The sequence below is a fragment of the Phyllostomus discolor genome, chromosome 5 (assembly GCF_004126475.2).
Source record: "Phyllostomus discolor isolate MPI-MPIP mPhyDis1 chromosome 5, mPhyDis1.pri.v3, whole genome shotgun sequence".
NCBI classification, from domain to species: Eukaryota; Metazoa; Chordata; class Mammalia; order Chiroptera; family Phyllostomidae; genus Phyllostomus; species Phyllostomus discolor.
This window is the reverse complement of record NC_040907.2, coordinates 153,716,298-153,732,353: the sequence shown is the minus strand read 5'-3', so window position 1 is coordinate 153,732,353 and position 16,056 is coordinate 153,716,298. Positions and strand designations below refer to the sequence as shown.

General features: G+C 36.4%; 1 protein-coding gene across 7 annotated transcripts in view; it reads right to left on the bottom strand.

Annotated features, from left to right (window-relative positions):
- BTRC (beta-transducin repeat containing E3 ubiquitin protein ligase) overlaps window positions 1–16,056 on the bottom strand; it is a 212,962-nt gene that overhangs the window by 81,608 nt on the left and 115,298 nt on the right. For 3 of the 7 annotated variants that reach the window (XM_036027179.1, XM_028511781.2, XM_036027181.1), the window contains one exon: window positions 2,544–2,621. The exons of 3 other annotated variants lie outside the window; for them this stretch is intronic. In XM_036027179.1, the coding sequence (XP_035883072.1) occupies window positions 2,544–2,621 (78 nt within the window). Of the gene's footprint in view, window positions 1–2,543; window positions 2,622–14,401; window positions 15,038–16,056 lie in introns of those variants that run through there. One more of the 7 variants, XM_036027182.1, reaches the window with a different exon arrangement.

The following is a 16,056-nucleotide window of genomic DNA, read 5'->3' as shown; positions in this document are numbered from 1 at the left end:
TCATTATTGTCATATGCAACAGAGAAAAGAGGGAGTTTGAACAGCTTATATATTATCTCCAACATTTAAAAAATTGGCAGCGGGGTAATCAAGTTCAGGGCAGTCCTGGACAGCTGCCCTGTGACCCGCTTCTATTGACCCCTGTTATTCATCACTCTTCTCTACGATGGAGAGGGCGAGCTCCTAGGGAGTGACCACCACAATAGACAGACACAAGCCAACAGTAATCTGGTTCAAGCAAAAAACCAGATGGCACTGCAATAAATTTACAAATCTGCATTCATGGGGCTGTTAAAACACCCAGAAGCTAAAAGACTCCAAAGGCCCCAGGAGGATCTCCTACTTCCCCGTTTCTAAAGGCCATTTCTCTTTCCAAGAACATTGAGTTCATGCTCTTCACAAAGAGAATGGAGATAAAACCCTTTACAAAGAAAGGGGGTGGGGAGAGCCTCCTGACCTAATTAATCTCCAGAGCTTGGATCTAAACACTGACAGAATCAGAAAAATCATTTTGGAGCACCAGAAGGGAAAAAAAGACAAAAATGGTTAAATTAAAGTGGAGAGGGTGAAGTGAACCTGCTAAAAAGCGTTTCTTTCAAATACTGCACACAACAGATCTTGCAAGTAGAAAATGATTCAATAATGTATGCATTTATTTTTAAAATGAATCAGATTAGTCCCATGTGTGACCTGCTGGTCCATCTGTATGTGCTGGACTTAATAGGCACGATTCTCTCTCTTGCTTCAGTTTGAAGTATGAGAGAGATAAATTTAGTTTAATTTTCAACAGATCAGCCTATCCATTTTCCAAATGGACCATCTGGATAAGCCTATTAAAATTAATTTATAACTTTGTAGAGTTAAAATTCGTTTGTTAGCTTAAATAAAGTTGCCAAAACTTTTTGTTGTGTCATTGTTTTCTGACAGTTGTCTCCACCTCCAAATCTCAATATTCAATATTGCCCTATTTATTTACATTTACAGATCAGTTATTTACTTCCAAATAACGGTGTAACATACAGTAAATAAAAAACGAGCGCCACAGTTTCAAGTAAACACTGTATGTAAACCGGAGTCGGAAGGCAGAAGCAGACACCACGCTGGCGACACTGGGGTCTGGGTTTCAGATCACTGACTAGCTAAATAAACCCTCTACTCTCTCTAAGCCTCCATTTTCTCCATCTGTGAACTGGAAATCATACCTAGCAACTTTACAGGGTTAATGTGAGGACTAATCGGAATAAGTATAAGGTTCATGGTGGGTACTCAACAAATATTAGATACCCCCCTTTCTAGAATAATGCCATAAATACAATTAGAATTATTCTTTACTGCTGGTGCTTATCCCATTTTATATTAAAAATGAAAAGCTGGTATAACTGAAAAAATACAAAAAACAAAACGTCACTTATCAAAAAAAATGAATAGGTGCTACTCTTATCCTATCACAGCACTGTAAGGGTTTGTTCTCGGTGACAGTGGGGGATGGAAGATGTTAGAGGCTGCTGCTACTGGCAGTAAGAGCAAATTTTCCCGACCAAATATTTTTTGAGCATTTTAATTTTTAAAAAGAAAGCACTCTGGCTGGCGTAGCTCAGTGGATTGAGCGCGGGCTGGGAACCAAAGTGTCCCAGGTTCGATTCCCAGCCAGGGTACATTCCTGGGTTGCAGGCCATAACCCCCAGCAACCGCACATTGATGTTTCTCTCTCTCTCTCTCTCCCTCCCTCCCTTCCCTCTCTAAAATAAATAAATAAATAAAATATTAAAAAAAAAAAAAAGCAAGCACTATGGAATTGAGCTTTTAACTAAAATGTGTTATCTTTGGAGACTGTGGAGACAGTGGTGAGTTAAAATACTTTTTTAAGTTGTCATCAACAATGGCCTTAACTTCTTAATAAAGGCAAACAAATACTACTCAGAAGGAGCCGACTCACTAGGCAGATCACTTCTGATTATTATTCTTTTTAATGCATGGAGAATCTTAAAAGAAATATAAGGTTTAAAGTCAACTACTCTAATATCTGCACTTTTAAGAAGCGTTTGAAGTTATTTTTCCTAAACAAGAAGCTTATTCTTTGACTTAGTTTTCACTACTCATAGCAATTGACTACCCTTTGCTTGTGTACCTAGGATATTTTTGATGATTGAGAAAACAATGTCACCTGATTGAAACTGATGGCTATAGCCATATCAATTTCAGAGTACTCATTTTTTAAAAGATTTTATTTATTTTTAAAGAGGGGGAAGGGAGGGAGAAAAAGAGGGAGAGAAAAGAGCAATGTGCGGGAGAAACATCGATCGGTTGCCTCTTGTACACCCCCAACTGGGGACCTAGCTTAAAACTCAGGCATGTGCCCCGACAGGGAATCGAACCTGCAACCTTTCAGTTTGTGGCACAAGCCCAACCCACTGAGCCACACCAGTCAGGGCCAGAGAGAGTATTATTAATTTAAGCTCCAATGTTTAAAGAATGGCAAATTAAGGGTTTCCTGTCTTTTGTTTTGTTGTTGGTAGCCTTTTAAGTAAGACTGAATTTCATACCTGTCTAAGTGAATTCTTCTCTGGTATTATCTTCCTAGGGGGTTCGCCATTATTACAGTCTTCTCTCTCTGAGGAATTCTGTGAAAGAAAGTAAGCTTTAATTCACTTCTCATTATCTTCAATCTTATTCTGTGGGAGTAAACTAAATTACATTTCTAATTCAGTAAGCTAGAATACCATGTATATTTATGCATTTATTCATTTGAAGATTTATATACATACAGACATACACTTATGTAAAGGAAAACATATGCCCATGTATATAAATAAATGTATGTAGGGATCTAGGTGGCAAGTATTTTATCTAAATTTAAGTGCTGCCCAGCAAATCATATTCATTAGAAGTCTAGTTTACTGCTATTTGGAAATGCAGGTTCTGACACTGGACACAAGAAAGCTCCAGTCTATAATTAGCTGGTAAAAACTTAAACCATCATTTTTAAATCTTCACCCAAGAATATGTTTATTGCTTTTAGAGAGAGAGAGAGGGAAGGGAGAGAGAGACACATCAGTTGGTTGACTCTCACGTGCACCTCACCTGGGGATCAAACCCACAACCTAGGCATGAGCCCTGACCTGAAATCAAATTCACAACCTTTTGATTAAGGGAGGATGCTCCAACCGAGCCACAGTGACCACAGCCACTTTTTTTTTTTTAAATCCTCACCAGGGGACATACTTACTGATTTTAGAGAGAAGAGACGGGAGGGAGAGGGACATGGATGTGAGAGAGAAGCATTGATTGGTTGCCCCTCATGCGTGTCCTGACCGGGGGACAAAACAGCAGCCTAAGCACGTGCCCTGACAGGAATCGAACTGCGGCCTTGCAGGAGTGTCCAAACTGCGGCCGGTGGGCCACGTGCAGCCCAGAATGGCTATGAATGCGGCCCAATGCAAAATCGTAAATTTACTTAAAACTGGTTTTTTTTGCTCATCAGGTTTTGTTAGTATTTGTGTATCTAATGTGTGGCCCAAGACAACTCTTCTTCTTCTGGTGTGGCCCAGAGACAACAAAAGGTTGGACAGGATGACACTCCAACAGAGCTCAAAGTCTGAGTCCCAAAAGGTAGTTCTTTCTCTTCCTCCTCTTCTTGGATTATTTTCTTTTCTTATTAAAAATAGCATAGTACTAAGCTCAAAACAACCTTTAAACAGAAGCTTAAAATTAGAGCCCATTCTTGCCACTATCACCTCAAACAGCAGTTAGAAGACCTTAAAATGTCAATGGGATTTTTAAATACTTAAGAAGAGGGAGGAGTCCATTTGAAAGCAAGTTTAGAATTCTAAATATCAACAGAGTAAAAAGTCAACCCACAGAATGAGAGAAAATATTTGTAAATCATATATCTGATAAAGGATTAATATATTAATACAGAATATACAGAGAAGCTGTAAAACTCAACAATAAACAACCCAATTAAGAAATGAGCAAAGGCCTTGAACAGACATTTCCTTAAAGAAGAAATATAAATGGTCAAGAAGCAGATGAAAAGATGTTTGGCATCTCTGATCATTTTGGAAATGCAAATCAAAACTACAAGGAAATATCACCTCACATGCATTAAAAAGGCTACTATCAAAAAAAAGAAAACAGAGTGGTGAGGATGCTGAAAAACTGGAATTCTTGTGCACTTTTGGTGGGAACACAAAATGGTACTTCTCGTGTAATGGGAGTGTTATGGGGAACAGTATGGTGGTGCCTCCAAAAATTAAAAGTAGAATTACCACATTACCGACAATTCTACTTCTGGGTATATACCCCAAGGAACTGAAAGCAGTCTTGAAGAGATATTTGCACATCCGTGTTCATATCAGCATGCTTCACAACAGCTAAAACATGGAAGTGATCCAAATATCCATTGATGGATGAAGGGATAAGCAAAATGTGGTATATACACATGATGGAATAGTATTCAGCCTTAAAAAGGAAGGAGATTCTGACACATACTACAGTGTGGATGAAACTTGAGGACATGCTGAGTGAAGTAATAAGCCAATCTCAAAAAGATAAACATTGTATGATTAGACTTATATGAGATACTCAGAATAGCCAAAATCAGAGACTGGGAGAAGGGGTGAGGCGGGAGTTATTTAATGAGTAGAGAACTTCAATTTTACAAGACAAAAAGAGTAATGGAGATGAATGGAGGGTGAATGAATGTATTTAACACCACTAAATTGAACACTTAAAAAAAGTTAGATGGTAAATTTTATGTTACGTGCATTTTAACACTAAAAAATCTGGTAATCAACACATGTAAATCATTATATGCAAGGTAAAAACAGGAAATCCAAACAAATACATGCTATTTGGGTTCTATTTTCCACAACTACATTTGTAATGTTAATATTTTAAAATTTACAGTTGATATATTCATTGTGTTACACATATTCATCACATGCTAAATGGGGAGTTACTTTATTTTTAGATCGAGAAATTCTCTCCTACATATGAGTTTACCTGAAAATTTTCATACAAGTATGAAATCATTAGTACAGTATAGGATCACAACTGTATTTTAAACTTAGATATTAGGTATACTTTTTGATTTGTATTAAATATTAGATTTTAAAAGATATTCAGGGATAAATGGCATCCATACATAATGTCATTTAAAGGCTCTTGCACCTCTGTGGCTAATGTGTGTGTGTGCTTCGTGCATTACCTTCAGTTAGCTTGACAGGCCAGCACTGTTCCTTTGTACACTGTTGGAACTAAGCTGTTTCTTTTGGACAGAAATCTCTTATGAAGTTTAACTTGGTATTTTACAGTGGTGATGATCTCTAAGGTAAAGGTCCCTAAAATTAAGACAAAGAAGAAAAAACACGCTATGGCACAAGGGACAGAGACTCAGTAACTTAAGAGTTCTAACTGCTTTTCTCCCCATTTTTTAAAAAAAGGAATGTAGACTATCTACAAAGAAATGAGGAAGAAATATAGTTAATGACTATAAAACATTCCAAATAAGGAAACTAGCGATATATGCCATAAGAGAATCAAAGGAGGGCAAAGGTCAATCTGTATAAAGGCACACCTACCTAGTCTTATTACAAACTGAAGGCAAGACCCTCCACCAGCGGAAAAGATCACAGCTCGCTGCACTGTGATACTCACTGTTCTGGTGTTCTGGAACCAAGTATGCAATGTGTCTGAGGTATACCTGTGCTCTCTTAATTGTGGAGGCCTGGAACTGAACCTGCGATATCTCCAAGGGATGCCTGTATTTAACTTCCTTGTTTTTTTAAGTATAGATCACTGTTTTAAATACTAAAATTAAATGTCTTATGTAATAAAAACTTAAGCCAGTATTCAATTATAATTGTATTCAACTAAGCCAGTATTCAATTATAACTGCATTCAATTAAGCCAGTATTCAATTATAAACTTATAATTTGGAAGTAACTATTCCCCAAACAATGAAGTTCCACCTTTCTTTAAATAAAACACCTTTTCAGAGAATCAAAACCTGTTTAATTCAATGTAAGGTCCTACATTTCAAAATTAACTATGTTTTGTTAAAATGTCATTATAATAAACTTGAAAGCCTAATTACTTTTTGGTGGAAGTTTGTTATATAAAGATATTATAAATCACATTTGCACCCTACAGGTGCTTGGGATAAAACAAAATTGATGGTAAACTCTCTACACTAAGCTACACAGTGAAAAGTGGTGATCTGAACCCTAACAGGATGAACAGTAACTATCTAGCTCATATCCACAATTTTCTTTCTCCTGACCCTTTATTTTATCTGATTTGGATTGGGAACTACTGAGTGGGAATTATGAGAACATCTAAGGTACGAGAAGGAGAAGGGAGCTTAAAGGATAATTATTGTCTGAGAGCAGGACACAGAGATGTAGAGGAGTTCCTTTCCTACCAGGGCAAAAGTGTGTGTGTATATCTATATATCTATATGCCTATATATCTATATAGGTGTATACATATACATATACATATATACACCTTTATATATATGTATAAAACATTATATATATATATATATGTATTGTTGTTAAAAAGCATAACTCTTAAACAGGAAAAAGGGAAAAACAAACATTGTTACAGCTAGTTCTTTTTGGATAGATTAACCCAACATTTTAACCCTGGACTATCCAGCATAAGAAAGCAAATCAAGACAAAAAAATTCAACTCTGTTGTTACATACAATAGAAGTAGTTACATTAAACAGTCATGAAGTAAGGAGCAAGGAGTAAGCTGCCCTCTCAACAGTGAAGAGGAGAGTGAGAAAGCCAGCGAGTAAGAGATGAATAGCTCTACAGTCTTGAGGGTGGAGGTATACGTGAAATGGCCACGTAGACCAGAGTGGTCACCTCTGGTTCTCAAAGCCTGTCCCTCTCCAACATCGCCCCAGGAGAGCTCAGCAGCACAGTTATTCCTTGTATATTTAACTATGATGCATCCTAACAAGCAATGTTCACAACTGCCCTGGGTCATCAAGCTAAATTATGCCCAGTAAGTTCTATTTAAGGGTAACTAATTAATGCAAATAAGACTCATCACACAAATTAGCATGAGAAAGACAAACAACACTATAGTTACATAATGCCAAAATATTTCTCCATAACATACTTAATAATTACAAAAGGAAAAAAGTAACCTCACATTAGAGAAATCTGGCAGACACCGTCTTAACATTATGTACTTCTTGATATGATACACTGAGAATACATTATTACTTGTGAGATAACCTTGCCAAAAACATATAACCTCGACCTGATCATCAGGAAAACATCAGAAAACAAAAGGCTAAACAAATTGTGGGACATTCTATAAAGTCTGTACTTAACAAAAATGTCAATGTCATGAAATACAAAGGGAGATTAAGGAACTGTTTCAAGTTAAAGGAAACTAAAGAGACACGACAACTGAATTCAACTTGTGATTGGAGATTATTTAGGGGAGCTGAAACAAAATTGACGGTAAACTCCTGTATACTGAAAGTAGACAGTGAAAGTAGTGATCTGACCTAACAGAATGAGTAGTAACTATATCTACCATATATCCACAATTTTCTTCCTCCCAACCCTCTGTTTTATTTTGATGGGCATTGGGCAGGTATTAGGACATCTGGTACTATAAAGGGCATCACTGGACTGCAAAATTTTAAATAAGGTCTTTAGATAAGCTAATAACACTGTGTTAATGTTAATTTCCCGATTGTTTCCCCACTTTCAAACTTTATATACAGAAAAATTCAGTTTTTTCAGTGTATAGTTCTATGAGTTTTGACAAAAGCATACAGTGTAACTTCCGCCACAATGAACATGTGAAGCAGTTCTTTCACTCCTGCAATTCTCTAGCACTGTCCCTTTATAGTCAATCCTTTGCCCCAATAATCACTTATTTGTTTTTATCTCAACTGTTTTTCAAAATGTCATATAATGGAACCATATAGTATGTAATTTTTTGAGGCTGTCTTTTTCTCACTTAGTATAACACAGTTGAGATTCATTTGTTGTTGCATGTATCAGTAGTTCTTTTCATTGCCAACGAGTTACTGCATGAACGTACCACAGTTTGTTTAAACATTCAATTTCCTAATTTTGATCATCTGTACTGTGATCTAAAATGTCCTTGTTTTTAGGAAACATACAATGAAACATTTAGGGGTAAAGGGATATTATGTCTGTAATTTTCAGATGGTTCAGAAAAATAGTAAGTGGATGTGAACATGTGTATGTATAAATAAGAGATAAAACCAATGTGGTAACATGTTAACATATGGAGAATCTGTGTGAAAAGTATAAGGGGATTCTTTGTATTATTCTTTTAACTTTTCTGTAAATCTGAAATTATATAAAAATAAAAATTAACAAAATAGATGAAACCTAGAAGGAAATATGTTAAGGAATAGAAAAATAGCCCTAGCTGGTGTAGCTCAGTGGCTTGAGCACCAGCCTGCAAATCAAAAGGTCGCTGGTTCGATTCCCAGTCAGGGCACATGCCTGGGTTGCAGGCCCGGTCCCCAGTTGGGGGTGTGTGAGAGGCAACCAATCATTGTATCTCTTGCATGTTTCTCTCCCTCTCTTTCTCACTCCTTCCCCTCTCTCTAAAAGTAAATCAATAAAATCTTTTTAAAAAAAGGAAATAAAAAACTAGAGGTCAGATAAATGAAAAATAAATTTGGGGGGAAATTCCATCAAATATAAGTAAAAGCTATACTCTACCACTTAACACTGAGCCAACTAGAAAAACCTGACTTCCCACAACTCATTTACAACATTCAGATGGAAAGTTTCATTACACTCAACTACTTGCAGAATGCATAGTCCTGGAGAAACAATATTGCATAAATAGTAGCATTATATTAAAATACTTCTAAAAAAAGATACTACAGAACTTGTTATCTTTAATATCAACTTAAATGTTTATCTCTTAGCCCAGTACTTACTAGCTTAGATTTAAAAGGGGCAGAAGAAAATCCTCACTGACAACTTCGAATTTAACTTTGAACTAAAAGCACTTAGTTTGTAACTCCTGCAGACACTGTAATAGAGCTTTGGGTAGGAAAAAGTCAATAAAATGAAATATTGCTAAAGCTCATACATTAAATCTCAGGGATGTATTTTGGATAAAATATTTCTAGAAGTAACCTGGGGGTAAATAAAAAGGAATCACATCAAAAAAGTATTTAGATGATAAACTTAAACTGTCTCAAAATCAACGTACCCAATTTTAAAACATTTTATCATTCTCACCTATTCTAGGCCAGCTCTTACCCTTCAAACTTTGCTTTCCATACCACAATTAAATCCTCAGTCAACTCCTACTTCTAAAACATTTTATCATTCTCAGCTATTCTAGGCCAGCTCTTACCCTTCAAACTTTGCTTTCCATACCACAATTAAATCCTCAGTCAACTCCTACTTCGCTTCCCCCTTTTTTTCTTTGATGTTATCTAGCCAATTCAAGTCTTCAGTTTTTTCTGTGAATCATCTATTTTACTAGTTTTGCATTTCCACTGCTCCTACTCTAGTCTAGACTACCAACCCCTCTTACCGTGCTATTACACTTAGATAGCCTTCTGACATCCTTGCCTACATCTGTATCTGATCCATTCTACACAATATTGTCCAAATCACTGTTCTGAAAAGACACTACACCCCTGCCCAAAAACCTTTTATAGCTCTGTCACCTACAAGGTAAGTCCAAACTTAGGACAGCATCCACAATCTGGCCAACTTAAATTTCCATCAAAGTCTCTTGCACTATTTACATAATGTTATTTATCCTTCTCCAAAATAAAACATCTCTGTGCCTTTGCTAATTCTATTCCCTCTTTCCCAGTCTCTTTATCTACTAACGTCATGATTCAAGAGTCAACAGACTCTGAGAAGTCCATGCTTATCTCCTGTCCCACCCCTCCATTCTACACAGGCCCAAGTGAAATTAATAACTCTGCATTAGCAGTTTTATTTCTATTTTGGCACTTATTCTTTCTATGTTATATCTCTGTATGAATCAGCTTCTCACCCCCTACCCTATACTGTAAGGTCCTTCAGGGCAGGATCAGCTTCTTTTTCGTATTCATTTCCCAGTATCTCAGCATAAAAAACTTGAGAATATACTGAGTTTTAAAATGTTTGTTGGATTAAATACTATTACCAGATTAATCTTTCTTAAACACCACTATTGTCATGGTGGTCTTTTTTTCCTCAAAAACTTTTAGTGGTACTTGGTCTCTATGAAATTAAATATGAAGTTCTGGGCCTGGTTTTCAAGACCTTTCAGAATTTCCTGCTGCATTACTTCATTACTTCCCTCATACATTTTCTGCCCTAGTGAAGCAAGTTTCTTCATAGTCTCAATGATATGTGATATGATCTTGAAACTTTCAGGCTGGACAAACCGTTAATTCTAGTCTAGTTCACTGTACAATTATAAACACAAGAAAATTATTTAAGTCCTACTCATTCTTCTTTTTTTTTTTTAGGTTTTATTTATTTATTTTCAGAGAGAGAGAGGGAGGGCGGGAGAGAGAGGGGGAGACAAACATCAACTGGTTGCCTCTCACAGGTCCCCAAAATGGGCACCTGGCCTGCAACCCAGGCATGTGCCCTGGCTGGAATCAAGCCAGAGACCCTCTGGTTCGCAGGCCGGCGTTCAGCCACTGAGTCACAGCAGCCAGAGGTGTCCTACTCATTCTTAAAGCGAATTTCAACTGCCATCTCCAAGAAACCACACGACTCCATTTTGCTCTACTGGAAATTCCTTAACAATTTTGTTTTGGTCTACACTTAGATAAATATCTGTATGTTATGCTCAACTACCCAATATAACTGGAAGCTTATTGGGCAAAGTCTTTATGGCTCCTTCTACCTCCCAACACATTAGCTAATATATAGATAATAAGGGCTTGATAAAAAACAAACAAAAAACTGAAATCCTATACCCACACTGTCCAGTTAGCTTTAAAAATGATGTTCAGAGCAGAGAAACTTCAAAGTGATAGCCCAACTGCAGTCCTCCCTTCCCACCACTTACAATGCCAGTATGGTCGTTCAACATGAATTATCAAGCTCCTGCTTTAAATAAAGGTTTGGTTTTTTTGCAAATAAAGTTTTATTGAAACTTAGCCGCTCCATTCACCCATTTATTTGCCTTTTGTCTGTGGCTGCTTTCACATTACAATGGCACAAGTGAGTAGCCATGACAGAGATCCTATGGCCCACAAAGCCTCCAGTGTTTCTTACCAGGTCTTTTACAGAATAAGTCTGCAGACACTTGATTAAAGAGGAAAAGTTCTTCTGTGGATAAGCAAAGCATTCCTAACTTTTCAGAGGTTTCTAGTGTCAAAAACAAGAAGTTAGAGAGACTCTGAAAGTAGTAAACAGAAGTTTCATGACTGGGGAAATATTCTCCATGACCTGGTAAGTGCCTTATTTACTGTGTTCAGTTATCTATTCGAACACACACTCCTGATGACATGGATAATTAAGACTTGATTATATAATCAAATGAAAATCTAAACTAATTTACACAGTGATGAAAAGTCAAGTCACTCATAATGACTTATAATAATCTTTGAGTAAGCAGCTTGCTCAAGGTTGGATGGTGTAACAGTGCCTGAGCCTCTTTGAAGGAACATGCAGAATAACCAGCTCCCAAAGCAGAAGTAGCATTTTCCGGTTATGCCACATTCTTCATTGGGAGAATTCAAAGGACTCTGTAACCAGGAAAATTGTATCATTTTAGCAAAGTTGGTAAATTGCAGTGAATTATAACTCTGATTTTAAACACATTTTAAAAATGGAGTCATTTGTTTGTTATCATGTAGAACGACAACTCACATGAAGAATAAAATCTTGAGACCAGTTTCTAATAGCTACTTGTAAACATCCTACAGCAGGCTTGACTGGTAAAAGTAATTGGATTAATATTTTCCCATTAACTTATTATATGATTTGGAGCTAATTATAGTCTCTAAATATATATGACTTACACTTTTCAAAAGCAGAAACAATTCTTCTACAAGGTTAAAAGGTAATTTAGCTACATAAAAGTCATTCAAACTCTTCAAAGAAAGGTGACATAAATAAACACATATATATGTGTTCAAACACATTTTAATTAATCCTTCTAGGACACAATAGGGCAAATTTAGGTCACTTAAGTTCAGAAGCTGACTGAAGAATCCTACTCAAGAATGAGTTTTAGGAAGGACCCGGAAAGATAATGTTTTCGGGCACGTTTTCATGAGCACTGCTGTCCAGCAGGTTTATCATCTGACATCCTCATTAAACCACAACCATTTCAGAGCCTCCCCATACTGCTAAACTTCAACAAGATCCACCAATTAAAGCTTTCAGGAAGTGATATTTTCTAGTAATACACCAACTGAACCAGGTATAATGGACAGCACTCTCAGGGACAACCAAACACACAAGACTTCCATTAGTACTGCCTTGCTCCCTATGACAGAAGGGAAAAAAAAAAAAAAGCCAAGTGGGTTCCCCCCCTACCGCTATATATGCTGTCCAACACTAATTATAATATACTACAGATGCACCCTTTCTCAAATGCAAAGGGATTGTGTACATTTGCAAAGAACAACTATTTTTTATGCTTCCAAATTCTTAATCCTGTTTGGAGCTGTCAGTGGGGGTTAATGGAAGCCTTGGATAGGAGAATTCCAATCTGGTTGGCAGATGGATAGGTTGGTTATAGCTGCATAACTATGTCTTGCCTGCAGGCACAATTCAGAACACTGTTAAAGCAATATAAAGTCTCTGTCAAGCTGAACCATTTGGATCAGTAGCAAGGAGAAATAATAATAAAAAAGAAGTTCATTTCTGGGCCTTGTGCATTTATGCTAGTATGCAGAAACTGATTAATTGTCATAGTGTGCTGGTCTTCTATACCTCAGATTTCTACTTCTGGAGTAGGTTTTGCATGCTAATATAATCATTCTCCCTCTTGAGACATTAGCAAATAATCAAATGAAAAACAGGATCATAATTTACTGAGATTCAAGCAATTCTCTATGCAAATTTGACTTGTTATTGCTGCTGCCTCGTTAATCTGAATGCCTTTGACAAACTCCTTTGATTTATGAACTCGTGACAACTCCAATGTGTATATATTTTGCTAGATTGACATTATCATTAAGAGTGGGTGGACTGAGCTCACATGAATGGCTGGTTTTATTCGCTGGTGTCTGCTGCTCAACAGCTGAGCATCTCCTCCTCACAAAGCCCCTGAGCGTCAGGCTCTTCCCATCTTCCCATCCATTCATCATCTCGATGTTAATTGGCCCAGGCTTTAAGCAAATTTTCAACACGATTTAAAGGCACGATGACACTGATTACTGACCCTCTGCCATACGGTGCCTATTGATTAACCTGACAGAGATGATGAGCTTGAGGGAAACTAGGTGTGTGGGGACCTCAGGGGGGGAAATATATTGTCTATTCAGGCAAACACTTGTCATTACCTCACAAGCCAGAATTTGCACAGCATACATTCTTAAAACACACTACTGCTTTAACACCTACAGCTAATGCAGAAAGTGCTCTGTATTCAGAGATATTACAGATATGTCATGTCAGAGCACATGGCACATTCAGTATTTAGAAGAACTCCCCAGATAGATGGCTGCCTTTCAACCAATTATGTTTGTGCTGGCTGATGTATTTTAGGTTAAATTCAAAGAAAGTGCTAGGTGGCCTCGTAGTGTTGTCTCACATCAGAAAAGAATTAGAACAGGAAAACAAACTAGATTCTTGAAAAAAAAATAGAGGAAGTAGGAAGGAAGGAGCAAAATTATCTGCTGCCATTCTACCACTACTAGAACAAGCTGCCACTCTATCATTATTAAAATAAGAAGTACTCTTAAAAAGGAAGATAACAGCAACCTGATTTTACAAACTGTATTTTCTAGTCGTTAAATACTGCTACCTGATTCCAACTGTCAAACTACTCCTGGCACAGAAATGACCAATAACTGAATATTTAAAAATAAAGCTAAGTAATACTTAAGTCTCAAAAATATAACCTTAAATTCTTGCTTGCCATCTTCAACGGCTGTACAAACTGCTATACTTATGGAAATTGTGCAGGACATTTGAAGGTAAGCTTCATGAAAAAACTAAATGCTTTCTTATTCAAGAAAAAAATATGAACATTCATAATTAATAGTTACTGACCATTACATTCATAACAAACAAAAATCTCCTTTACAATACTGCTTATCTGCAAATTTACACAAGCAAAGTCATGTAGCACACTCTCAAAGATCCGACAAAAACCATCTATAGATAGGCAAGGTTCTTATTTAAAACAAAGCTAACAAAATATGCTCCCTCTGGCCACACATATCACCTTGTTTACTTACGAGTCCTGGGGGGACAGCCAGTATACAATTTTAAACACGAAGATTTTGGAGCAGCTCTAACAGTTATTTCAAAGCTAAAATAATAGAAAACTGAACAACAGCCCAGCTGTAGTCCCTATTACAGTGACATGGGCTGTTAATGTAAGAGATCAAATGTTTTTCAAGTCAAACAGCATTGGTGCCTGTTATACTGGAACATGTAGCTGACTCCCTAAAAGCCTACCTCCTGCTCTTTTAAGATAAACAAGCTCAACTAAGCACTGAGATGCTCTGATAAGGATGGAAGAGAGGAGCTGCACCAGAGTGACAAGACAAGGGCATGAAGGAACAGCATTGCTTTTGTTAACTTTCAAGTAACAGACTATATCATAATATAGCATTTAATATTTCACCATTAAAAGTATAGCTATAGAAGGACAAATTTCTACCAATAAATATGGGGACAAAAAAGGTAAAAACAGTATCTCTGTTTTGTGAATAGGATATTACACAGCACTCGGAACACATTCAGCTTTTTGGCTTCTTAATCAAAGGTTTGAACATCAACTTAGCAATAACTGTAAGTATACAAAAGAGTTTGTAATTATGTTAATATGCTCCATATCAAAAGTAATAGTCCATTTAAACTCTAAAGATTTTTTTTACTAAAAGCTTAATTTAAAAACAAACAAAAATACTTCATACCCTGCCCTTTCAAGTAGTTTTTTTTAAAACATTTTATTCTGTTTAACATCCCAATGCTTCACCACACCTATTTATAAAATGTAGCTCAACATTTTTAAAACCCCAACTGGCTTGCAAAGGGGGCTTTTATATACTACTGTAGGTTGTTTTTCTTGACAGAACTAAGATGACTATCGTTCATTCAGAAAAAAATGAGTTTCATACGTATGTTTTTACTGTTTAAAATACAATGACAGCACACAAAGTAGTTAAACAAGCTCAGTAAAATGAATAAAAATTCATCAGGGAAAAAATTCACCAGGGGGAATTGGGATAGAAAGACATATATAATAATAATAATAAGTTTTTTAAAAAGCTCACCTATCACGTGAACCTTTAAATCTACATATTTTTCCTTGCTTTTAAATCTACATAAACCACAAAGATTCTTTTTTTCCTTTTCAAGATAAAATCTTTATGATTAGGTGTTTAGGACAAATCCTTTCACACCACAATTTTCTTCACTGCCATATTTACACAATATTTCACCCAGAGATCCTCTGCATATAGTTTTGTGTAAATTAAGAGGCAAACATTTGCTTCTACTAATAAGGACATCTGGTTATTTTTGTAACTCAAAGACATCTGCATTCTGTTGATCTTCTTGATTTTTCAAAATCAAGAACTACAGAACCCTTAGGACATAATGCCCAAATCCCTTCTCTCTGCAGAATGGTTATTTCTGTTATCCTTGTTCCTGATTAGTTTTCTGCTAAAGGACTTTCATCACCTTGGATCTCTTCCCTGCTTTGGTGTCCCCACTTTATTACAATTCAACAATATTGTGAAAGAAATTTAAGGTTCCTATGAGTTGATATAAACTATAACATCCCCAAATGTCTACCCACTTAAACCGTAATATCCCCACATGTCAACCCATTTTGGAATGAAAATAAAATCATACCACATAAATAAGTAAATTTCTGAAAACC